Genomic DNA, 26,652 nt, shown 5'->3' on the forward strand with positions numbered 1-26,652 from the left:
AGTGTGGGGTGTGAGGAGGGCCGTGTGCCAGGTCTCGGTGGAGCCCCTGGGACTTGCCCCGCCAGGTGTGGGTCCTTGGCTGCGCGCAGGAAAGAATTCAAGAGCGAGCCACAGTTGAGTAAAGGGAGATTTATTTAGAAAGATACACATTGCATAGAGTGTAAGGTGAGAGAAAGGCCATGAGGTGTGGGGGTTGGGTGCTCAGGTTAAAGTAAAAGTAGGTACACACTCCATAGACAGAGTGCAGGCCGTCTCTGAAGAGGAGGGAGGGAGTGAGCGAGTCGGCCACGGGGCATGGTGTTGCCAGTGTTCATGGGCTCAGTAGCTCCACTCCTACAAGTGGGAGGACTTTCCCAGCTACCCTCAGAAAGGGGCTGGGATTCCCAGGAATTTGGCCACCGCTCACTCTCTGACCTTCTATGGTTAGCCTTGGCACTGTCATGCCGCCTGTGGGCGTGTTATTTATCATGCTAATATGTTACAATGGGCGTAAAATGGAGCTCAAGGTCTACTAGAAGTCAAACTTCCCACAGTCTCAATCCTCAAGGACAACTGGGGGTTGAATCTTCCACCATTTTGGTGTTAATTACTGTCATTCCTTGAATGGCTGTGCCCTGCCCTCTTCCATCCTGTCTCACCAACAATAACTTTACAGGGAGTTATCACCCTTTCTTACAGATGAAGTTGCGAGGCTTTGGTGCTAGAACCAAGTTAATCCAGACAGGAAGTGTTGGAGCCAGGGCTCCATCCCCTTGCCTTCTTAACAGGTTACATTGTCCAGAAGACGGCCATCCAACTTGAACACTCCTCTGCTCACACAAGTACCAAGACTTTGCTGATTCCTGAGGCCCACGGGACTGTTGGCAATAGAAAGGGAAACACTCCCCGCCCTACCATCCTGCACAGGGCAAGGTTTATTCAGCGCCTAATCTGCTGCCTTTGGGCTAGAACATTCCTTCCCTGAGTTCTGGAAGTCAATGGTTCCCAAATTTGCGTCTGCATCAGAGTCCCCCTGGGAGGCCTTGTTAAAACAGAGGTCCCAGGGCCCCACTCCAGCGTTTCTGATTTAGGAGGCCTCGGGTAGGGCGTAAGAATTAGTATTTCTAACAAGTCCCAGGTCACCCCGATGCTGCTGGTTGGGGACACGCTTTGAGAATCACTACTCTAGTCTAAAAGAAAGCAGGGCAGGAGAGATGCGTGTTGCTGCAGACTTAAATACGTAAACAGTTGTCAACATAAGTTCTGGAAGTGATTCCATGACTGCGACTTCTGATATATTCCTTTTTAAGCTGATGAACATTCCCACAGTCAGGTGACACTGAGGACAGGTGGGGCTGGCTCCCCCACCCAGCCTACTTCCGGAAAACAAAGTCTCATTATCACCAGCCCCAGGCAAAGCTTCCAGGCCACAAAGAGTTGTCCTTGGCAGTGTCCTGGAATTCACAGCTGCCTCACCATGCCCTGTTGGGGGACATGGCTGAGATCTGAGAACCAGGAAACCTTATCCACAAAAGCAATGTATCCCTTGGCAACACATCACACTGGGGCGCTCCTCCGCTCCGGTTTCAAGTGTCAGGTCAGAATTCCAGAGGGGTGTTGCCGCCCATCTGGTTGGGGAAAATGTAGCTATTGGCATTGCTTTATCTGTGAGTCCTACCCAGCTAGATAAGTTCTCGCCAAACCCGCTTGGTACACTTCGGTGATAAATTTCTCTTCTCCCAGGGTGTTACCTATGAAGAGACCCAGAATCAGAGAAAGTCAGGACTGGAAGGGATCTCTGAGCTTATCTAACGAATGCATGTCCGTGGTTCTACTGATGGGAAATTGACACGCAGAGAGATGACTGAGGCAAACCCCGTCCCAGAGACCACCGTCTAGCCCCACGGGAGCCCATCAAGGAAGTGCACCTGGGCACCTCTGTTTAAGATCCAGCCAGGGGAAATGGACACCAAGTGCAGAAGAGTTTGTGCTCATCAGTGAACGCTTCCCCATCCCTGAACCTTTTCGTTCTTTTCTCAGGTTCTGACCTTTCCCTGACCTTGCCCAAGCTATCAGGAGCATCTGGAGTCAAGTGTCTGGAAAAACCACTTCATGATACAGCATTAGGCATAGCATCCTCTTAAAAACAGCCTCGTGGTCCATTATTTATTCCAAAGCAATTCATCTCTGGTCATAAAATATCAGAAACGCTTGCTGCTTGCCTGGAGTGAAGGCGAGAGGCTTTTGGAACCAGGGAAGTGAGGCAGAGTAGAGCTCTCTGCACCAGACTCCCCTCCCTTGCTGTTCAGGTTACGCAAATTCTCCAATCTCCTGGCTTCCTTATCTATAGAAGGGTGAATATCTTATGCAATTGATTGAGGATCAAAGCAGGTCATCTGTGCTGAATCTAGCACAGGAACTGGAATCCTGGAGGATCTGATCACCTCTGTTTCCTCTCCCACCCTTTTCTTCAATCCACCCTGTGCTCTAGGCAAGCCCTGGCAGCAAGGGGAAGGCTGAGGAGTCAACTGCAAGCAGCCCTGATCTTTCCTGATCAATCTGGGGGGACCTGGTAAAGCCCTGCTCTGAATGAAGTCACTATTTTATGTTTCTTTTAATCTGTTCCCTCCACCCCTACGACCTTGGGTACAAAATAGAATCTGTGAAGGGTTTGGATAATTCGCTCAGGGAAGCTTACGTTTAACAAAACTGTACAAAGTTTGCCAAACCATTTTCTTCCCAAAGTAAGCAATATATCCCCAAAGCTAGGCATCTCCCCCATCTATTTTGTGCCACATGCTTGAATTAACTCTGAATGTGCCCAAGTTACCCAAGGTTGATCCCTCTGAGACGGCCCAAATTTAAATTAAACACTGGTTTGCCAGCAGGGTAAAATCCCGGCCAACCATGGCTAATTCCTGCTTTGCTTAAAAAGTCCACCAGCACCCCTGGGCATAAACCCAGGGAACAGAGGTATTGTTTGCCATCCCCAAACAGAGCTATTATGTTCTTAGCTCCCTAATCTCTTTTTCGAGACAAAAGCACAGCAGCAACACAGTAAATTGTTCCTAATTCCAGTAGTTGGTTTAAAACGCCCTTCGTCTCCCCAAATTCCAGGGTGGCTCTCAGGTGTACCTAAGCTTCCAGCAATTTGTCCAGGATTTATTTCTTGGTCAGAGCCCGCCCCCTGAAGGTCGATCAAGGTAAGTACAGCACAGCTCTGCGGCCTTCTTAACAAAAGGCAAATCGTCTTTCCACGTAAGAATCATTTAGAAAGAAATAGATAAGGGGCTTTTTACCAAAAATCTGCATCAGGCTGGGAAACATTCTAGGTGCTACAAAATGACCGTTCCCTCAGCCCTTCATTTGTGCTGGAAGCATCAGTAAAACAGGGAGAAGATTAGTCTTTCTAAAACAGCTGGTTACAGGTCTGGAAGGGCTTATCCACCGCAAGGCCAGGCAAAGTCTAAACATGATTCTAGCCTGTGTATTCAATGTGAAATTTCCCACTAGGGGACTTTCTTCCTCTAGGAGCCTACTCTATTCATACAACAGTGATCTTCACATTCAAACTGGAATGGGCAGGTCGGGGTCTTTATCTTTCTTGACGCTCAGTAGTTAACTCAGGTGTTGTCCTGGAAATCCTTCTTGAAATGCTTTCCTTAGCTTCTGGGACACCATGTTCTCCTGGTTTCCCTCCTACTTCACGAGCTGCTCCTTCTCTTTCCTCTTCCTACTTCTAAATGATGGGTGCCCCTGTGCTCAGTGCCTGGACCTACCCGCTTCTTTCCCTGTATCTGCTAGGTGATCTCATCTGGTCTCATGGCTTTAAGCACCGTCTCTATGCTGAAGACCCTAAGAGTGTACCTCTAGCCCAGATCTTCCCTTGAGCAATAGATTCGTATACCACGTGGTCTACGGGACATCTCAAATTGAACATCTCATAGGCATCTCCAAGACCTGAAGCAGCTGACCAAGGCTACATAAGCTTGTGGCCAAGGAAATCAATCAAGGTGACTTCCGACTTTAGAATGTCCTGAGCTGTCTCCGATGACACACACACACACACACACACACACACACACACACACACACACAATTTATATTTAACCGAAGTCATATGGATATGGTTTCAAAAGTCAAACAGCTCTGTAATTCCCAGCTCACCAGAGACAATCTCTTTCAAAGGACTTAATTGATTCTTCTGATATTTCTATATTTCTAAATAGCATGGTTATAATGCTACTTCTTGGTTTCTCAGTTTTGTTGATTTCCACAAACAAAAAACATAGACTTAGATCTCTTCTGCCACCCACCCAAATGGACTTCTTATTCTCCACCTTCCCAATATAGTTATATTGTTATTATTTTGGTTACATCAAAATCATTTCCCGTTATCCACACTTGGTGTGCTCTGTTCACAGCTGAGCCAGGTGGTATGTTTCATTGTTCTGCCTTCTCTTTTTCTTTTTTTTAATTGCTTGGATTTCTGTGTTCTTATCAAAAATTCATCCCCAAGCCACCTCAAAGTATGTAAGTCTTTTTCTAAATTAAAAACATTCAAGTATATCCAGTATCCTATCATTTTCACCTTGTTGAGTAACTGCCCCTGCGGGTCCAGTCTGGACCTGCCCCATGGCTGACAGCACCTTCCACTTGGACTCCCCAGCCTCCAGAAATGTAAGCTAGTAAATTTCTGTTGTCTAACCACTGGTCTGCGGTGTTCCATCACGGCAGTCTGAGCTGACTAATATACTCCTGCAGACAGCATTAAGTGTGGGCGTGACCTCCTCCTGTAATCATAGGCTGCTGAGACTTAGGACAACAGGGATGCGTGTGAAATAGTGACTAGATGACGCCTGAGCGCCCTTACAGACCAAGGGGTCCAGGATTCTAATTACACTGAAATAAACAATGCCCATCCTGCTAGTCTGACTTAATGTAACCCTCTCCTTACTGTAATTCGACTTCCATGACTACTGTCCTGACACAGCCATTTGCCCTCCCCGTGGCCCTACTCACATTCTCTAACCTCCCTGAGCCTTCGTTTCAGCAGCTGTAAAACGGGTTAATAACAGGCCCCCTGCACAAGCTTACTGTGGAGATTACATGAGTTAAGAGATGCGAAGCATTTAGAACAGTGCCCGACACTTTGTGAGTGAGCACTCTGTACAGGTTGCTTCTTGTTTTTGACTTACCATCGTCATCACCACCACAATTATTATTGGGAGAAATCAACGCTTTACTTTACAAAATACCACTGCAGATTTCCAGGAGACTCTGGAAACAAGGATGAATCAAAGGGCTTGGTTCTTCTGGGCACTGTGGTCAGAGCTGAAACTCAGGTGAGCACAGGTGATGGCAGTGTGGAAGGGAAATGTCTCCTCCTCTCTTATTTGTCTAACGCTCTGTAGCTCATTCAAAAGCGTCACCAGTTATGCCCGCAAATAATTTCCAGAAAGTGCCGACAGTGTATTATGAAAGAAAACCAGGGTGTTTTAAGGTCTTTCTGGAAGCTGACAACCAAACTGTCCCTCAATTTGCCTCTTACCTAGAGAGAATTCTGGGAGTCACAAATCTCGCATCTGACCTCATAAAGCTTGCTTCGGATTGCAGGTAATTTTCAAGGCTGTTACGTCCTAAAAGCCCCCAGTACTCCTTCACGGGCTTCACAGTCTTTGGGAAGTCACTTCAGCTGTCCAAGCCTCCGTGTCCTCACCTCTGTGCTAGGTCTGCCTGGACACCTCACGTCGCTGGATGGGGGACCACGGGAAAGTGATTTGCGAACTGAAAAATACTGCATTACACATGAAATCACATTGTGACACTTCCTAAGTGAGGACTGCAAAGCTACCTGAAATGGACACTTCCCATTGTGTTTCTGATTATCTTTCAAATTTAAGTGACTGAACCTAAAAAGTAAAAATAAGCAGAAAATCCAACTGGAAAATCTGGAAGAGGGAAACACCTTTCCTCTAGAAAATTTTCACCGATGACTTTTTTTTTTAATAAGAAAGCGAACGTGGTCCATCAATGTATCTAAAGAGATTTCACAACATTTCCTTACTCCAGCTCAGATGACTGGAAATGCCACGTGCATAATGCTATTTTATGAAAAAAGGAAACCATGGTTTGTGGCAGTGAGAGGCCAGTACAACTGATGTAATTTCCGACCAAATTTATTCTACATTTATGAAGTGATTCCTTTGAATCAAACCACATGTAAATACATCTCTCCATTTCATTGACGTTAAAGATGGTGGTCATGAAGCCATTGAAATCTCCTTGCTTTATTCCCAGACTCCTAAGTCAGAAAACTCCATCTGATATTGAACATAATTTCTTCACTGACGTTTAGCTATGTTGATATGCTCCAAAAAATTTTCCTGGATTTTACAGTTCCCAGCTTTATTCAATTGATGAAAACTGCGTTAGCATGACGTCACTGGATGACTCTCCAGGATGAGAAAGGGCATAATTGTCTAAGAGAGGAAAAAAATGATAATTATTGCTACTGTGTTGGAGTCAAGCATGAGACCATGATGAATGCGGTTCTCTACAACTCTGGGCAGCTTTAGGCAGAGGTTAGGGAAAGACACAGGGTGTGGTTGGCTGCCAGGCACAGCATTTTCTTAATGCCACAGACACTTACACCTGTCAGACAGCTCTCATTTCAGAAGAGTAGCACTGTATTTTTCAGATGTTGCTGAGAAATGAGATAAAAGATTTGAGATCACCGAATGTTACAGCTGAGAGGAACCTTAGTGATCTCTTAGCTTTTCATTTTACTGATGAGGAACAAACATCCAAAAAGATAAAGAGATTTATTTTTTTAAAAAAAGCCCTCAGGCTGACTGGTGGCAGTGATAACAGGACCCAAGTCTTCGGGATGAGGATCCCAAACATCTGGGGAGGGAAGTGTCTTTAAAGTTCAGACACTCGAACTTTATCTGAAATTCAAATAATTTTGATTGGAATCTAAAGTGAGTTGCCCATTCTCACCCTTAGTGAGGCTATCAACATGATTTAATGTGAAGTGGGACTCACGCCCTTTGGAATGTGACTGCAGTTTAGTTTAACGTGTGACGGAAGAGCTTCTCCTGAAGCCCCAGGATGCAACCCTCTCCTCCGCGAGAACAGCGACTGTGTGTGATGCTTAAATATCTTTACGTTTTTCCGGGAGCTGAATATCACTGACTTTAGCAACAGCCAACATATAAGCATAGGAACAATACATGTCGTAAGCAGAGGGGGGCGTGGCCCCTCACCCACGGCAGGTGGTGGCTCTGGTGGCTCCTCCTTCCTCAGGGACACTTTAGGGAGGAGGATATGTCCAAATTCGGGGCACAGGCACCTGGCCCCGGGCCCAGTACCCGGCAGCTGGCCCAGAGGCAAGATTCTCCAGTAAGGACACAACTGGTGTGAGTCTAACCACTTCCTTCACCCCGTGCCCTCCAAGCTCAGTGTCACCAAGTCATATCACGTCTAGCTGAGGAAATGGTGGTGACTTGTCACGAAGCTGAAAGGGAGCCTTGCTGGTCTCCACAAGTGTCCGATCCCCAGCCCTATTCTGTTAGCCCTCCGTGCTGTCTGGACGAACTCGGGACACACGGCTGGCCAACACGCACACACTTCTCACGTGAACTTTTTAAAAGCTGTCATTGAATTTTCCTCACATGATGTGTTCATAGTCTTTATTCCTACCCTTTATAACCTTTGGCTGGTTGTAACTCACCTTTGTGTCGGAATGGGTTGAAAGTCTTTTCAAATTTGGGTTTGGTGGAAACATCTGATGGGTTTTGCTGCACAAAAGAAAAACAAATCATTTAGGCATTGAACGTATTCTTTTAGTGTTGGTCTACATTGCCCGATGTCTCAGTGCCATGAACAATCCTAAATTCCATCCACCTAGTGCACTGTTCTCTTTTCAAGAAATTAGAGGACGGTTGACCCCTGAATAATATGGGTTTGAACTGCACAGGTCCACTTACATGCAGGTTTTTTTTCAATAAATATGTACTATTCAAACAACAAATGTGACACAATCTGTGGTTGGTTGAATCCATGGATGGAGGACAGTGGATATAGAGGGCTGAGTGAGATGCAGATTTTCCACTGCCTGGCAGCCTGTGGAGGGGGCGGGTACTTAACCCTTACACTGTTCAAGGGTCAACTGTTCTCACCGCCATATGCTTTCTTCTGCTTTAATCTATTTAAAATGCCAAAAAGTTAAATTAAATTAAATTAAATGCCAAAGAACTTATTTTCAAGTGAATTGTGTATTCCTGTGTATTCTTACAACTTTTAACAAGTAGAAAACAGTTCTAAAGAAGATGTTATCTTTTTTTGTGTCCATCTTCACATTTCTTCAGTTCACACATTTATCACTAGAACAGGAACCCACGGAGGAAAAACAATACTTCAAATCGCTTGTGTTCAATTCTGTAGTCACTGGAGCAGAGGCGACACAGAGTTGAAAAATGTAAAGACTGAAGTAAAATATTTAAAATAAAGAACACGTGCCTCTTGGGAAAGATACAAGTGTTAAGGTACATTATAACCTTGTCTCATTCATTAATTGATTTGTTCATTAATTTAACATCTCCTATTGAATGTCACTGTGTCAGGCAATGTTTTGAGCACAGAGGAAATAGAAAGGAGTAAGTCCCACCTCGTGCTACAGTCCATGTCATGAGGAGGCTAAATCAGAACAAAAGAAACAAATGTTTGTTATATGTAGTATGTAGCCCAGTGAGTTTCCTGATTTTCATAAACTATGGGTGTCTACCCTACACTGAGCTCTGGGGGAAAAAACGATCATGGAGACAAGAACAAAAAATGTCTGAAAATTGCAAAGCAAAAGAATTGCTTTTCTAGAATTCAGGGCTCCGTATACACATAATTCTATAATCCTAAAGAAAAATCCTAAGGTCAGGATCATTGCATTTAAAACCGCATCCTGCCCTACTTAGAAGAATCTAAGGTTGCAACACGCTCAGAGACTCTGCGTGTTCTGGGGAAAAGCAGCTTCTTCAGGCGCATGCATAAGTTTCTAGGGGTTTAAACTGTTAGTCAAGAGAGCCTGAGTCACTGGAACTAAAAATAAATAAATCCCTTCTTTGTGGAGGGGGCGTCTGTACAGGCCACTAGAGTTTGACTTCTGATGTGGAGTCACAGAGGACGTGGCCAGGGAGGATGGGAGGGCCAGGAAGGGGTCCTGAGCCCACAGCAGAGAGAGGAGCGTGAGAGAAACCCCATGTGGGTCCGCACAGTGTGATGGCGGCTTGGGGAACGGTCCTTACTGAGAACACCACCGGCTGCTTCTCCTACTCCCTTCAGCCAACAATCCAAATTTCACTGGTCCTTTCCCCTGCTTCACCATCCCTCTGCCCATCCCTTAGTGGATGGCCCTGAATCTTACTTGAAAAAAAAAAAGGTAACCAGGTCTGAATTCTCTCAACATCATGACCCCAATCTGTACCTGTTGCTCTGTCTGCATCCCTGATACTTCCTGTGTCTAATCTCCACCTTCAGTACAGACACTCCGTCTGTTTTCCCAGGAAACTTCTGTCACTGGTCTTCAGACTCTCTCTGATGGCTCATCCCGTCCAGCATGTGGACTTGCTCACATCCTGGTGTCTCAGCTCCACCCTGACACTGTGGTCCTGCATCCACACCTGGTTACGACCCTTGCTCTTTGTTCACTCCCGAGCGAGTTTCTTGGCAGGAGCCTTCATCCCAAGTGTTACTTCTCCCTGTCTGCTCATCACTCTGATCTAGGTGCAGCTTTTTCATTCAAACTCCCTCCAAAGATTACAAGTACGCCTCTTTTCTTCTGCTGAATGTGCATTTATCTTAAAGCAAATGAGCCACCTCACCAGAAAACAAAATCTCCCTTTGTCACCTGACTTGAAAATGAAATTGCAAAAGGGACACAAATCCAGAAAACACAGAGCCCTCACTGACTGCCGCTGCCTGCTGCAAAGTGCCCACACTTTACATTTGAAACAGGGAGAAAAAACACTGTCAGGCATCTTCACTTTGGGTTTTGTTTTATTTTACTTTTGAGTGTTTTTCTCTCTTTGGCTTTCCAATGAGAGAAATTCTCACTGCCTGCTTTGTAGGGTGGGGAGTATCCTGTGCTTGCTTTACTAATTAAAGCTTTTTCTTGAATGCAGTCACCGACGCTCTAACTACCCCCTTTTCGAAACAGCAGAGAATGTTTCATTTGTTTCACATTTTCTGGTTCAAGGGATTTTAGTTCTTCAAGATATAAAATCAGAACCCCAGAATGTGAGAACTGCTTTGAGTAACCAGTCCAACACTTTTTTTTACAGTTTGAGAACACTGAAACCAAAAGATACTGACTTTCCTAAGATCACACAGCCAATTTTACTGGGTCAGAAATATGGAGCAGGTCTGCCAGCTCATGGGTCATTGCTTCCTAATTCACAGCCCTTTCCTACGAAATGCAAACCCAGGGAAATTATTTTAATGCTAGAGGCTAATTCCCTCACTGTTTATTTTTATTTCAGAAGGTTATATTATCCCTTGTAAAAAAATCTCTAAATATCCATGTAGTTTTTCATGCCCTTAAGTCAGTTGACGTTTATCAAACGCGGAACTTTCTGCTTTTTAGAACCCTTTCTGGATGGCCCTCCGTGTTGTGCTGAAAGGCAAAAGTTCAAATTAATGTCAAAAATACAAAATAGGGATGCAAGTACTTTTGTTTCAAACTTTGCTCTCCTTACATGGATTACACTTTCGTGCAAAGAATGAAAACAGGAATCCTCCATTTCCATACAAACTTAGCAGTTTGTAGAAGAAAGAGCCAAAATTTCAAGGGACAAAGTCAGTTACACCGAGTGAGAGAGAGCGTTTTATAAACTAGAAGTTAGTCAGGTCCTCCCCATCTCCTTTTCTGGAGCAGGAAAAGAGAGATCCAGAAAGTCAGGCAGAGAAGAGAACCCTACTGATTCCAGATCTTGGAAGTCAAGTCAGATTATAGCAAATGCCCAAGAGAACCACACATCCCATGCCTGAGCATCCTCGACGCTTTCTGCACCTTCGAATTCATTCATTCACTCACTCACTCATTCAACAACTCTTTAGTGAGTACTGACCGTGTGCTGGGCATCGTGACACACACCAGGAATCTAACGGTGACAGAAACTCAAGGGATTTTACACAAGAGGGGGCTTGCTGTGGGACTGCATCAAGAGAAAAATGCAAGACTGGAACTTCGTGCCTTGCCTGGGTGGCGGCAGGAGATAATTACCTTTGCTGCTCGCTTCCAAGAGCTTAAAGGAGACAACTTGTTGAGTAGCAGCTGTCGCAGCTGGAAGGCAACAAAGAAATATTTGGGAACCACGCATATGCAACTACACTGTGACAAATCAGGAACACAACTGCAGAAGGAAGGTGCTACTTAAGTAGTAGTATTTCCTGGAAGTACTTAATAGATCATAAGCTTGGGTATCTGATGAAAGGATTTCTTTTCTCTTATTTCTGTTCTTTACCTGTAAACAAATCTAGAGCTAAACAAAGAACAACAATACCAAAAGCCACAATAATTCAGAATCTAGGCAGGCATTAGTAATTGGCACTAATTGCTAAATTGAAGTTTACCTTTGAAGTGAAGAATTTTCCAACCAAGTGAATGGTGTCAACAACGGAATTATTTAGTCTAATCAAAAAAGAAGCAAATTGCTTCTTTGTAAACAGGAGTTTTGTGCATGTGCAACCATTATGATAACTGCAGAATATTCTTATCTTCTTATTAAAACAAAGTCTACATTTATTAGCTTACTGTCTTTACCTCTCTCAACAAAATTGCTCAAAGTTTGGAAAAATAATGATACCAATTTATTTAAATTATTTTTTCTGTTATTTTTTACTTTCATTGTTTGTCCTTCATTAGGAATTTTCTTTAATGTCAGAGACTATGTAATATAAAAATATATAAAATTCTAAAAATACAGAAGTAGGTAGACCTTTCAGCAAAGTCTAAGTAAATGGATAAATTATTTAAAGGAACAAAAATGAATTTACCCCTAAGGAAAGGATTTTTGCTCTTTAATTATTGCCAAATCATAATTTAATTAAGAAAAAAATAAAAGTAAAAACAATTTCCTTTTTCACAATAATTACACATTATATGTTGTGATTAGTTCTTTATAGTTTTATTATCAGCAGTGAGTGTTTAATTCTTTTTTCTCTGGACTAAGCCTGCCTTTGATAAAATTATAGAATTGTATTTAAAAGTACCCCTGGGCTAATCTCTTATATATGAATAAGGGCCCCAGGACTGAAGGGGTGGGGTGGAAGGCCTGGGAAGAAGAAAGAAATGAATATACATACCTTACTATCCAAGAGTATTCCAAAACATAAGATGAAAAACCCCTTAAAAAAAAAAAAAAGGAATAAAGCACATGTATTGTCGTTTTGTTTTCCAGAAAACAAATCATTTACATGTAATACTATTCTATTATGTCCCCCAACACTGAAGTGGTTCCTTGCCTGTCCCCTACTAGGCTGTGGGTGCCTTGAAGGCAAAGGCACCGTGTGGCCTCCGCGATGCCTGGATTAGCACAAAGCACTCAACCCACTTTTTTGTGGTTGGATGTATAAATGATTGAGTGAATACAGTTTTAAACACATGTGGAGCCTCATTTCCCCCTTTGTGTCGTCCTAAACCCCAAACGAAGAGCTTCCACTTGGCTCTAAGTCTTACTCTTCCTTTGGGCATTAAACCACCATTTACTAAGTATGTATGGTGTCAGCTGGCACTGAGGTCCAATCCCAAGGCCAAGTGGAGGAAGTAGACCCAGATCAGCATCTTTTCCATCACCTCCAGCTCTTGGGGGACCCTTGGTGAAGTCATTCTTGGACCTTGAAATCCTCCTCCCTGTCAGAGCACCCCCAGTTGTTGCCTGTTGAGACAGCCTGTCACCAAGGGCCTGCCCCGGACTGGAGGTCCCTAACCTGTCACGGTTTGGTGTGTGCTCGCCATGGCGGCCTTCTGTGCTGCCACCTAGAGGGACACTGGCTTGCCGAAGCAGGTGGAGAGCCAGCTGCTCTCAGGAAAACCTACAAAGCACTCACTCTGTGCCAGGCACTCCCCTAAGTGCTGAATGACCTCATTTAATCCTCACATTTACTCCGAGATCCAGGTAATAACATTATCCCTGTTTATCAGATGAGAGAATTGAAGAATCAAGAAATTAAATAATGGGTTAGTGCTCACACAGTTGGGTAACATGACATATTTGAGCCCAGAGCTATTTAACTCCAGAGCTCTAACGTTTAACCATCACTTCCCTGAGTCATTGTCCAGAGGAGACCCCGAAAACCTTCCCTGAACCAGGACTGAAGACTTTCTTTTCTGATTCACCCAAACCTAAGGATCACTCTGTCCACCTACTGTCTGAACACGCTGATCGTGGCATGTAAAACCCATCCTTTGCAGCAGAGGTTGACACGCTTTTTCTGTAAAGAGGCGGATAGTAAATAGTTCAGGTTTTGCAGGTCGTCTAGTCTCTTGTAAGTGCTGCCTCTGCCTTGGTGATGAAAACCACCACAGACCCTACGTAAACAAATGGACGTGGCTGTGTTCCAATAAAACTTCATTTACAAAAACAGCACTGCCTGCAGTGTGCCAGCCCCTGCTCTGTGGCGCTCTAGGGACCTCCTTTGCACACTCAGACTCAACAAGTATTCTTATTTCCCTTTCCCTGTGTGCTTTTGCAGAGATTCACATAAGAGAGAGAGGACTGGGTCAGCAGCAAGAGAGATTAGCGTTAGCTACGTCAACTCTAACAGATTTGAAACCCTGGAATGGATTACCGAAGATGCCTAATATTCTGATTCAATATGACAGTAACTGTTGGGAAAAATGAATCTTTTCTTTCCTATTCACTGTTGCCAGGCAGTTTTGGTTATAGTCCTACTGGAGGCAGGGAAATGAGATAGCTTCCAGAGTGGTCTTTCCATCCTCAATTCTCTCAAATTATTCCAGTTACCTGGTGATAGAGTAGATTATGTTTCTTGCTCTCACCTGGAATGCATTGAGTAATGCAAAAATAATGTGCCACACCGGATTCCGGCTGTCCACCATCGTCCCTATGCCAAAGCCCCAGGTGAGCCCCAGCAGAGGAGTCAGAACGAGGAGGCTCCTCCCCACGCGGACGACAGTGGCCTTGTGGTCCTGACTCAGTCTTTCTCCGACAGTGGGCCTCCAGAGCTTTGTGAGAACGAACAGCACCACAACCAAATTCACGGCCACGACAGTCAGCGCAGGAACGGCGAAGGCCAAGAGGGGTTTGCTCCCATCGGACCAGTCAAGCCAGCAGGCATCTTTCCTTTTGTAGCCATTGCTGGGCTGAGTAACGGCAATGGTGATGATGGAGATAATGAGAGGGCACCCATAGCCCAGGCAGAAGCCGACGGCCACCATCCAAGGCGTGGCCACGTGATGGAACACGAGGATAACCCGATAAGCCAGCAGGAAGGCGAGCATAAGCATCCAGAAGAACAAGGAGAGGTAGAAAAAGTGTGTGAAGAACACTGCGGCCACGCAGACTCCAGGAGGGTTTGCCATGGCGTCCACGGTGGCAGCGACAATAAACCAGACGTCGGCAATCAGGAGGCACAGGGCGATGTTCACCATGCAGATGTGGCGGGTGTGTGAGGTTTGGCTCTTGCTGACCTGCTTCCAGAACAGAGCTTCAATGATCAGGGATAAGAGGAGACTCCCAATGGAGACGCCCAGCCCCACAAAGGTGACCCATTTCACAGCGGGGACGATGGAAGGGGGCACAAAGGGTGACATCAGCACGGAGAAGGAGGTCAGGTGAGTGCAGCGGCATGTCACCGAGTCTGCAGTTTCATTCACTAGGTGGCACCCGGCATTGTTCCACTGCAGGTGGCTGAAATCCCAAAACGTACAATGAGGCTGGCTCAAGTTCGACTCCATCTTGGAAAAATTCAGGAAAATTTCATTTATGGAATAGTTTTGGATAACCGTGGCTATCACGGGCCCATTGACCTGAACATTTTCATTTTTGGTAATGGGCAGAATGTTCCCCAGGGTCAAGGAGGCCATGCTGATGATGGTTTCTGGAAGGGTCCCCTGGAATTGGTCTGACTTAATTAACACGTGGCCTCTAATGGGAATGGAGTTATTTCTGGAGAACATTTCAGTCTCATAGATGTAACCCGTCTTTTGTTGACTTGGGGATGCTGGAATCCCTTGCCAATTAATGAATTCTCGAGTAAAATTCAGAGGCAGGGCTGTCGAAGGTACCAGAACGCTGATGTTTTCCAGTGTCTGTAGTAACCGGGAGCTGGCATTCTTTTCTTCCTGCAGTAATACTGTCCAGTTGGTTACTGAGGTGGAATTAAGGATGTGGTCAGCTATGTTGATGACATTCTGAAATATAAGAATGAAAGTCAGTTTGGATTTTGAGTAAACAGGTCAGAGGACTGAGAGTGGAGAGTCATGAGTATTTAGCACAGGAATATTGCCCAGAGAACTGGCTCAGCTGAGGAACACATTAAAATTGCAATGAAGTTCAGCTCAGGTGTGCTGCAGAGTGGAAGCTTTGGGTTGAGACAGTGGGTCCGCAGAATCATGTACGTTCCAGAGTGATCATCCCCGGGCATTTGTACGCCCACCAGGGTTTCAGCTTGGAGGAGAAGGACCCTTCTCTTCCTCCTGAGATGCAAGAGTGACCACATTACTCCTCAGGCTGAGGCTCTAAGAGGGAGATGTTACTTGTAACTGCTCTCCCATATTGTATTTGTTCTGTTAACATCAGAAGTTCTAATTTCACATCATGGACGTTCAAGTTTCTACTCATGTACTGATGACTTTTGTTTAATAGAGGGGACTATAAGGCAAAAATCCTTAAAAACTGGACAGGCAACGAGGAAGCATTGAATTGATGTGGGTTTGAAGGGTCAGTCTTAAAAGATTCTTTTTCCAAACACGCCCTCGAAAGGCACCGTTTTCTCCCACAGGACCCTCGCTCATGCCGAGAGGTCTGGTTCCCAGGCATCTGTTGCGGACATCTGTCAGTCTGGCTGAGTCTTTCCCTGCCTGAGTTCTCTGCAGGTCTGGCCTGAATCCCACAGTGTGCTGCTTCTAGAGCCCCTGGAAACCTCTGCCTTCTTCTGGATGGTTTTTGCCGCTCTGTGTCTGCCTTTCACTTTATTTTTAGCCTTTTTGTATCATTGTGTTTTAGTTGGCCACTTACAAACAACATATGGTCAGATTTTTTTTTTTTAAGAAATCTGAGCATCTTTGATTTAGGGAATTTAACGTATTTACATTTAATGTCATCTCTGACATTACGTTCACCTTATATAGTTAAGCACAGTTGTGTGATTATGTAACAGCAAACATTGTATAATCCAATTTTGTAAAATATTTCATGCTAACATATAAAATGTACACATCCAAAATGTTTGGAAGGAAATTTATTTAACAAATATTTATACCTGCTATGTGTCATGTGTCAATTTTTTAGGCACTGGGGTGATACCTAAAATGTTAGCAGTGGCTATTCCAGGGTGACCAGATTACATATCACTTATGTTTCTTTTTGCTTATTTGCATTTTGTATAGTGAATATGTCTCATTTGAAAAAAATTTTTAAAGTTAATTTTTAAATATCCAAAATAAGTTATGAATTCCACAGTCAAAAAAAACAGGGAGTTCTTAAAATATACTTGACAGAGTTTATGGCCCCAGGAAAGAACAATGGTAGACTCAATATCAAATATTAAAAACTTGGCACCTGTGTCATACAGTGTCATGCAGGGCAGAGGCTCACACCTTCCCCTCAGCCAGGTGCTGTCCAGGCAGCCTGCCGAAGGCAGCTCCCTCTTACTTTGAACTCACGTAATTGATCCCAGGGGTTCCTTGTACATTGAGGAGGAAGTGCTGAAGCTCACACAAAGACTGTTATGTGGCTCTTTGGTCTTTTTCAACAGTGCCCCATGAACTGGGGCTTCTGCCACTCTTCCTACAAGATTGAGCATTTATCACTTCACACCCATCAGAATGGCCATCACTAAAAAGTCCACAAAGGATAAATGCCGGAGAGGGTGCACAGAAAAGGGAACCCTCCTACGCTGTTGGTGGGAATGTAGTTTGGTGCAGTTGTTATGGAAAATAGTATGGAGATTCCTTAAAAAACTAAAAATAGACTTACCATGTGATCCAGCAATCCCACTCATGAGCATATATATGGAGAAAACTCTCATTCAAAAAGATACATGCACCCCAATGTTCACAGCAGCACTATTTGCAATAGCTAAGACATGGAAGTAACCTAAATGCCCATCAACAGATGACTGGATAAAGAAGATGTAGAGTGTGTGTTTATATATATATATATGTGTGCGTGTATGTATATGTATGTGTATATTGTGTGTGTATATACACACACACATACACATACACACAATGGAATACTACTCAGCTATAAAAAAGAATGAAAATGCCATTTGTAGCAACATGGATGGACCTAGAGATTATCATACTAAGTGAAGTAAATCAGACAGAGACAAATATCATATGATATCACTTATATGTGGAATCTGAAAAACTCAGACAAAGGAACTTATTTATAAAACAAAGACAGATGCGCAGACATAGGAAAAAAACTTATGGTGACCGGTGGGGTAAGGGGATGGGGAAGGATAAATTGGGAGTTCAGGATTTGCATGTACTAACTACTATATATAAAATAGATAACAGCAAGGTCCTACTGTATACAGCATAAGGAACTATACTGAATATCTTGTAATAGCCTATAGTGAAAAAGAATATGAAAAGGAATATATATATATATATCTATATAAAACTGAATCATTTTGCTGTACACCAGAAACTAACACAACACTGTAAATAGACTATACTTCAATTAAAAAGAAAAAGAAAAAAAAAAGTGAGCCCTTCAGGCCCAGGCAGATCTCACCTCCACTGTCAAACTGGTCACCCTGAGGTGGTTTTCCAGGGACAGGGACAAGACGTCGCTCAGAATGGATACCACAGAAGCCAGATTCCCAGCTGTGGTTGATGGACTTTGCTGAAGAACAATTGAAAGATTCTGCACCAAGGATGACATGGCTGCCTCGGTGGCGTTGCTGGCGATCACGCTGAAATTCTGGGAAGAGAAATGGTCAAGTTCTAGAAAAGAGTGAAATGCTTGTGCTCCATCAGACTTGAATCAGATTTCACGGCCACGTGTAACTAACACTTGTATGGTGCATTACAACATAGGATAATCGTTCAAGGATAATGACAATATAATGGCTGTCGTTCAGTACTTTCTATTTCCCAGGCACCGTGCTAAATGCCTCACTGGGATTCACTGATTTAGTCCTTACACCACCCTTTGAAGGAGGTACCATGGTTACTTTCACTTCATAATTAAGGAAACTGAAACTTGAAGCGATTCATTAAAAAGCATTTTCATGTAAATTATTATCCTAATTATGCAGAACCTGATGTTCAGGGAGATTCAGTGACTTTCCAAATAGCACTCAGCTAGGAAGTGCAAAGGTAGAGTCTACTTGGCACTAAACCCTATGTTATACTCATTATTCTCTGCTGAGAAATCCTTACAGGACGGGGAGACGGAGGGCCATACGTGGAGGCCGGACCACACCCTCACGGGATTTGGAGTTTTCCTTCCTCTTGGAGGCTCCCAATACTTCCACTACACTGCGCTAACTTGGAGGGCAGCCAGGAAGGAATATTCCCTTCATTCAAAACAAGTCAATCCAGGATCTCAGATCTCGCCTGTTTTCCTCCTTACTCTGTTCAGCTCACAGAGTCATTCTCTGCCTAGAGCACCCGAGCTCTGCCTGCCTTCACACCCTGGGGTGACCTAGTCCCAGCTCTGGTCCACGTCTAGAACTGAGGCAAAGAAGGCAAGAGCAAGGATAAAGCCCCAGAAACATCTGGTCCAGTTTCCTTCCCCAGTGTACAGATGAGAAAACTGAGGTCCACAAAGGGAGCAATGATCCTTCTGTCGTCCCTCTGGCGTTCTCTGCTTCAGCAGCAAGGTCTCTGGCTGGGACTGAAGTTCTGCTCACTCTGAAGATCTGCTTGCAGGACAGTGTCTGGGAACTGGTCTCGGAGCCCCTCCTTTCTCTGACCTGAGTTCTAATTCTCACCTTTTGCTTCCATCTTTCTATCTACCGTGTCTTAAGTTCCTGAACCTACCTAAGAGAGCATAATGTGGAGGTCATAGCACTGAAGTGGAAATCAAGTGACCACGTTTCCAGTTCAACCCTATTGCTACCAGAGGGGACTGCTGGTCCCTTAGTCTTTCCTTTTCTGGTCTACAGAAGGAAGCTGGTAAAGTGAATGACCCTTGAGAGCCACTGAAGTTCCGTCGTTCTGTATGGTTCACCTCTGGCTGGCCCCTCCCTGCCCCAGTCTCTGACACCTGCACTAGATTTATTGCTGCTGACTCACACCTTCACCTGGATCTGTGATTCCCAGGCTCTCTGGACTTCTGGGGCCTGCTTAGTTGCCCTTCTACCATTTATGGTAGATTCTTCCACATGGATTCATGTCTCTGCCGCCTGCTCCCCCTGAAACCGTCCAATCTGACATGTTCTGACGTTCCCAGATGCCACCTAGACTCACTACTCATGCTCACTACTCCCTGGATTTCCCAGGGTCTGATGTCATCCTCAACTTCTGACCAATGAGACAAATTGATACATTTTACCCCCTCACCCAGCCATGCTCACTGGGAGACGCCCAGTGTGAAACTCAAAACCAGGGCAAGTCTGCAAGGTGGAAATGCTTTTTTTTTTTTTTTTTTTTTTTTACCTTCTTCAGTTCTTCCAGCTCAGCGAGCACACACGTCTCCCTGAGGATGTGCCACCCAGAGGGCTGGCACCTGGCAGTGATGCTTCCAGTGTGGCCGCTGCTACAAGGAAGAGTATACTCATCATTCTCGGACCCAAATCCAAAGACAAGGCTGTTACACTGGACTGGAAAAGAGTGGAAACAAAGGGGGAAACGTCTCTGAATGCCTTGGCACTCTGTGTTAACGATGCAGCAGCGCTTTAGAAGTCATAATTTCAGAGGCAAAACCCAGCCAAAATTCAGGAGCAGGGGAGTAGGACCCTTTGAGGGTCAGCCTCTTCCCTAGAAGCATCTTTTCCTCCGTCCTGATGCTCTCCCCGCCCTGAGGGTGGCCCCCTCTCTCTGGGTGTCTGATCTGTGCCAACAATCTCACTTTTAATGGACTTTCAAATAGTAAGTATTCGGTGAAAATAAGTCAGGGGGTGACCACTCCCAGGAAATAACTTCCTGCTTTAAGGGGATGCCAGAAAACCAGAAAACCTTCAAGACACTGTGGGACAAGGCAGGCATGAGATGCTTAAAAGAGAGGCAGCTGTCATTTGGGGGTGACATGTCCTACTTTGTACCCCTTTGAAGGCTTCTCACATCAGGACAGCCCATTAGCTCCTCTTGCAGATGGTCCTCAGTAAGATATTCCTACCATGATTGGGACGGAAGGAGGAAGCCTTGAATGGAAGACCCACAGAGGCTATGACTTTTGTTTCTTTTCCCCACTGATGTGTCCTTTGGTGCCTAACACTTTGGACGCTTAGTAAATAGTTGTTGAGTAAATGCTGACAGTGGCACACATTTGGTAAGAGAGCTTTAGTATTGAATGTAAAAACTTTTTTTAAAAATCTGAAGAAAGGAAGTAGTGGGGGGGTGTCTATGTGCATCTGTGTGTGTTTGTGTGTCTGTGTGTTTGTTAAAGACCTGGAAAAACATGCATTTGCTCCTTGGTCCCTTGGGTTATGAGTTAGGCGTATGGTCAGCCCCAGGGCTCTTCCAGCATGCATACCAGGAAACGACTGCTGTATCATTTCCATCGCAGCCTGCAGTAAAGTCAGCCTGGCGCGACGTTCACATTAGGAGTTAGAGACCCGATCAGTGCTTAGTAAGGGTCTGAAGTAGCTGAACTTGAGCTTCATCATGGTGGGGGTGGGGTGGGAAAGCGCTGTTTGTTTCCACTAAAAGTCAGTCTTGGAACAGTTCTGTTTGGGGAGCATCTCCAAAACGCAGTCTCCTAATGGGTCTCCCCTAACCTACCTCCCTACGGAGAACGGGAATCCCAGGGTTACCTTTTCCGAACACTCTGAAAGAGTCGTCTTGCAGTGGAAACAGCTTGCGAAGACCCGCCTTAGCTTCCTCAGCCACCTGTTCAATGCCTGACAGCAGCTCGGAGGTGCTGCTGGAACCAACAACTTCATACCACACAGCGATGCTTCCATCTCTACAATGACGGGGAAAGAAAAATGAGATTCGTTCATTCAGTCACTCGGGGCTTACTCCGTGTGTGCCTGGCACTGGGTCCGCAGGAGCAGGTCAGACAGATTTGGTCTTTGGGTCTTCGCCTTCATGGAGCTTATGTGCTAGTGGAGAAGGCAATGCATGTGAGGGGAAAAAAAAAACAACCCACTAGATATAATTACAAATTTTGTTAAGTGTTATGAGAGGCAGGTTCAGTGACAAGAACCGCAAGGAGAGGTGAGGCCCACTTTAAATAGGACTGGTCAGGAAAGGCTTCTCTGTGCAGAAGGTCCCTGAAGCTGAGACCTGAAGGATGAGAAGAAACAGCCGGCGATGCAAAGAGCATCAAAATAGCACCGCCAGCACCTGAGAAGGGCCGGGGGCAAGAAAATGCCTGTGAGTCTGACAAATGTCAGACTAACGTGACTAAAACTCAATAAGCAAGAGCGAGATGGGTAGGAGATGATGTTCTAGCGGCACCCGGCAGCCAGAGCAACTGGGCCCTTTAGAGTTTGAATTTCAGTTTTTATTAAAAGGTTATATTCTTTATTTAAAAGTAGCGGTGGATTTCCAGTCAAGATGGCAGAGTGGTAGGACCATGAGCTGGCCTCCTCTCGTGACTACAATGAAACCACAACTGACTGCTTAACAACCATTAGAAAAAAAAAGCCTGGAACCTAGCAAAAAAGATCTTTTGCAAATGGAAACATAAAGAGGGAGCCACAATGGGAAGGTAGGAGGGGTGTGCTCGCCATATAATCAGGCCCCATACCCCCAGGTGGGCGACCCACAAGCTGAAGAATAATTAAGCCACAGAGGTCCTCCCACAGGAGTGAGAGTTCTGAGCCCCACGTCAGGCTCCCCAGCCCTGGGTTCCAGCACTGGGAGGAGGAGGAGACCCCAGGATACCTGGTTTTGAAGGCCAGCGGGGCTTAACTCCAGGAACCCTACAGTATTGAGGGAAACAGAAAATTCACTCTCTTGGGAAGCATATACAGTGTCCTGTGCACTGGGTCCAAGGGCAGAAGTGGTGATTTCATTAGAACCTGGGTAAGACTGCTACTTCAAAGACCAGTTTTGCCCTGTTTTCTGTCAGGGTGACTGGGAAACAGTACCAGGCACCCTGCAGGACTGGTGCGCAATTCCAGGGGCTCCCTTCTAAGGCCATTGTGTTACTTACCGAAATTGAGTGACACGAACTGATTCAAACCCTTGGATTCCTTTGTATGCTTCTTTAAGCTTTACAAAGAGAGCAAAGGGCGATATGTTAATCTTTGTCCCCACACAGGAAAGCCATTTGAGGAAAAAAAAATGGACGCAGACAATAAATAAACTAACGGAAGCACTGAGCGAAGGAGACATGGCGGGAGGTAGCTGCCTGTTACAGAAATACAATTAAAATCAACGTACACACACACGCATGTGCACGCATATGTAATTTATTTTTGAGGTTGCTTGTAAAGAATGTAGAACCAATTGCTTAGACTAGAGGATGAATGGGGTGCCAGATAATATAATAAATTCACCCCAAATCTATTTTTTCCTTCCCCCAAATAAGCCATTGATTTCAATAAGTACTTAAGCTGAATCTACCTGGGAAGCGTCTGTGTGTGTCTTCTGTTAGAACCACACCTGAACCATCATCCTAGGCAGAGGTACTTTTAGGTGACTTCATTACAAAGTCCAGAATTTCTCCTAGGAACTCATTTTAGCCTCTAACGAGGATTTTTGAAGAACAAATCTCAAATATTGACAATTGAGCTTAGATCATGAAAACTTTTTTTCTTAAGTCCTTAAAGTTGTATATATATATTTTTAAATATATTTTTATTGAAGTACAGTCAGTTTACAATGTTGTATCAATTTCTGGTGTACAGCACCAGTCCCATGGTAACATACACACATTCGTTCTCATGTTCTTCTTCATCATCGGTTACTACAAGATACTGAATACGGTTCCTTTCTTTTGACAAACAAAGAACAGAAAAATAATCAAGAACATTACCCTAACAAAGGAGCCAAACTGAACACAAAAGAAATGGAAAGACATCAACGGCTTAATGCTACTTGAAAGAAAATGTTCAAAGTACATCACTTGTGGGCAGGGTGATTAACTGCTATGTAAGTAACTCGCTGAAAATGAGTCATTAAGAATATGTGTTAAATAACTATGTTGCATTGGGAACTTATGTTTAGCCAATGAAATCTTATGTAATAGGTAGGAGGTGCTTACTTGAATTTCAGTTCCAGTGGTATATTTGGAGTAAATAGCAGAAGATGAATTCAAAAGGTCTTTTGTAAATGTTTCATTAATTTTGAAAGTACCCCAAACCTCTATAGAAAACAAAAAGAAATTTACAAAATTATATAAAAATTACTCACTTGTTTATATTATAGCATAAAATTACAGAAGTCTAATTCGGGCCATCTCATTGATGGCAGTATTTCAATTTCTTTCGGTGAATGTTCACCTAAAGTAATATAGGAAGCATACATAAAACCAGAATTTTCCGTTGTGGATTTGGAACATAATGGGAATGGCTGGTAATCAAGACGACCTTTAAGTAGGTAAACGAGTAGCCACTCCCATGTGGTTATAAAAGGCAGTCACTTAGCAATGAAATATATCCCAGTTTAGGCATTGAGCTTAACATTGTCCCTATTAAAGGGTTTTTTTAAAATCATTTTTAAAACATCACGACTTACTAACTCCAACATACCCCTTGCTTACCCATTACTGGTGCTTTTCTGCTCTGGGACCAGCTGTTCCCCATCTTTGGATGGATGAATCCTGTGTAGCTTTCATTCAGAACCTCGTTAACTGAGCCTCCTTTCCAAGGCCTTCTCTGGGCCCCAGAGGCAAGAGTCCTTCCCACCGCTAAATCCCTACAGTACTTTATCCATACCTCCCTTTCAGCCTCTTTACCTACACATCTCTTTCTGAACACGTCGCATGTGTATATGTCCCCACTCTACTTTGGGAAGCCCCTTGTGAGTAAAATGCCTGTCTGTCCATCTCTGTATCCCCCAAAGATGGAGCAGACATGGATCACCTTTCAAAGGGTAGACTTTTGTCAAAACGTGTTGAAGAGATTACATTGTCTCCTTTCTTGTGTTAACAGCCTAGCCTCCCCTGGTACCCTGTTAATTTATCCATAGCAAGAGAAACGCTTCATTGGGCCCTCCCAGAATTTGTCCCCGATCTGGGTATAAAGATGGTGCTTAATAATTACACGTTACCTTAATCTGAATTGCTGTGGTCCTGGTAAGAGGACCCAGGGAGACCCAGGAAAACTGGGCTATTTCAGATCCTTTCACAAACTTTGCTCAGCTCTACCAAAATCTGGAGCTGCAGGATAACTGAACCAGTCTTTGGGGAATATTTCTTAAAGTGCTTCCAGCCCTTGGAGTCCACGTCATTGGCTGACCTCATCACCCACTGAGTGTCAACCTAAGTCAACAGTAGCTCCCTCAACTTCAACCGATTTCCTAAGCTAGACTCTTCCACTTTAGTTTCGTTTTGGCAATTCATTCAGCATGTGTATTTGTTGGCAAGTTAGAGCATTTCTTTCAATATAATCACTGTGTAACCCTCTCTGCTTTCATGCCTCTAAACTTTTATTTTCTGGAAGTTGATGTCGGCCAAACAGGTGAAAAGAAGGTAGGAAGGAAAATGTTGTTTACTCAAGCAATTCCCCTACTCGGAATTTCAGTGAATCCCCTTAAATCTCAAAAGAATCATAGAATTATAGAGGTGAGCTAGACGCTCCTCCAGGTTGAACTGACGCCCAGACACCAATGTGCATTTCTGAATTTTCTGCACTTACGAAGCTCTCACTGAGTCCAGCCAAGCCCAGCAGGGTATGTTGTCACTGCCCTTCAATCTCCCTGCAAACACTAGCTCTTCCCAGGAAGGCAAAGAGGAAACACTGGGGCAATGATGTAGAGGTCCCTCTCTGTCCCTTGCCCCAGCCCAGAGCTCCCTTCTTGGCATCCTCACACGCTTACTTGTTCTCTCACAGAAGTAGACACTCTGCGTGAGGTTGTGGACACGACAGTCGCAGCTCGGGAGTGCTCCAGCCATGCGAAGGTAGCATTTCTGGGGATCGAGGCACGAGGGAGGAAACCAGGAGTAGCCGTCTTCACAGGCACACCTCAGGGCCCTGTTCTGGTCACTACAGTCTGCAGAAGAACAGAGCTTGGTCTCACGGGGCCTGATGAATAAATGGACCACCGCTGAGTTCTCTCGGCTCTGACATAGAATCGGAACCAAAGGCTAGAAGTGTTTCCCACCAAGAGCTCGAAGGATGAAACCAAGATGGCAATGTTTAAGGTTAAGTGAATGCCCACACTCAAGAGATACTGAGGTTGGAACTGGAAATCTTATAAAAATCAAATGGCTGGGACTAGCATCCGGAAGTAGATATGGCTTGAATGGAGAGGGAAGCAGAAGAGGGTCTGTGAACCTGTGAGTTACTGGAAGGGTTAGAGGGGATATCTGTCCACTGTCTTATCGGAGGCTCCCATCCACCTGGCGTCACTCCCCTGTAGTCCCCGTCAGCAATACGGCAAAGACACAGGGAACTTTTTTGGAGAGTCATGGTGAAAAATTCCATCAGTCAGTCCTGTGGGCTTATCCCCTTCTATGTGACCTAAAACTCCCACTAAAAACCTTTCCTTTTTAATAGATTAAAAGCAAAAACAAAAACAAAAACAAAAAATGGGGCAAAGTCACCAGGCACTATTGTGAAATTATGCCGGGACAGTGTGCAGTAAATGGTTCTCAGGCTTCATCATGCATCAGCCTTTCCTGGTTGGGGTCGGGAGGGTCTCACCTCAAGGTTCATGGTTCAGTATGATTCTTTTATGTTTCCTGATGCTGCTGCAACTGCCAGACTGGGGACCACACTCTGAGAACTACTGCTTTAGACAGATCATTTAACGTCTCCTAACCCCACTGCTGTGGTCATTGGTGCTGTTGGCCAAATATTTCTTTTGAGCATTTATTCTTATAAGCCACTTGTGGGGCTGGTTGTTTCCGCAGCATAATCTAACCTCTCCCACCGCATACACCACCTTCCCCGTTTCCACTCCCGGTCACCGGGGACACTGACACGTGGTGGCCTTCACTCTGGTGATCCTCATCGGCCCAGGTAACCATGGGAATGGAGGCCTCAAAGCCGTCAGAAATTTCTTCAGTTTTATTTTCTCCTCGGCATCTCGATAGGCCACCTGAAGCAGCAGCTCGTACTCCTGGACTGGGCCTGGAGAGAGAAAGACAGTCGGAGGCCTCCTGTCTCAAGCTCGGGGGCGGATATTGTAGAGGGAGTGAC

At 44.7% G+C, this 26,652-nt stretch overlaps 1 protein-coding gene across 1 annotated transcript in view; it reads right to left on the bottom strand.

The window, feature by feature from the left end:
* Nucleotides 1-6,146: 6,146 nt before the first annotated feature.
* Nucleotides 6,147-26,652, bottom strand: part of ADGRF1 (adhesion G protein-coupled receptor F1) — a 34,142-nt gene continuing 13,636 nt past the window's right edge. The window contains exons 4-15 of the mRNA XM_032463210.1: nt 26,434-26,583; nt 25,328-25,501; nt 23,553-23,653; nt 22,500-22,558; nt 21,151-21,302; nt 19,835-19,998; nt 17,964-18,152; nt 14,036-15,409; nt 12,340-12,381; nt 11,258-11,317; nt 7,715-7,781; nt 6,147-6,461 (exon numbers count right to left, since the gene is read on the bottom strand). Coding sequence (XP_032319101.1) covers nt 6,388-6,461; nt 7,715-7,781; nt 11,258-11,317; nt 12,340-12,381; nt 14,036-15,409; nt 17,964-18,152; nt 19,835-19,998; nt 21,151-21,302; nt 22,500-22,558; nt 23,553-23,653; nt 25,328-25,501; nt 26,434-26,583 — 2,606 coding nt within the window. The 3' untranslated portion in view covers nt 6,147-6,387. The remainder of the gene's footprint in view (nt 6,462-7,714; nt 7,782-11,257; nt 11,318-12,339; nt 12,382-14,035; nt 15,410-17,963; nt 18,153-19,834; nt 19,999-21,150; nt 21,303-22,499; nt 22,559-23,552; nt 23,654-25,327; nt 25,502-26,433; nt 26,584-26,652) is intronic.

This window comes from Camelus ferus, chromosome 20 (genome assembly GCF_009834535.1).
Source record: "Camelus ferus isolate YT-003-E chromosome 20, BCGSAC_Cfer_1.0, whole genome shotgun sequence".
Classification (NCBI taxonomy): Eukaryota; Metazoa; Chordata; class Mammalia; order Artiodactyla; family Camelidae; genus Camelus; species Camelus ferus.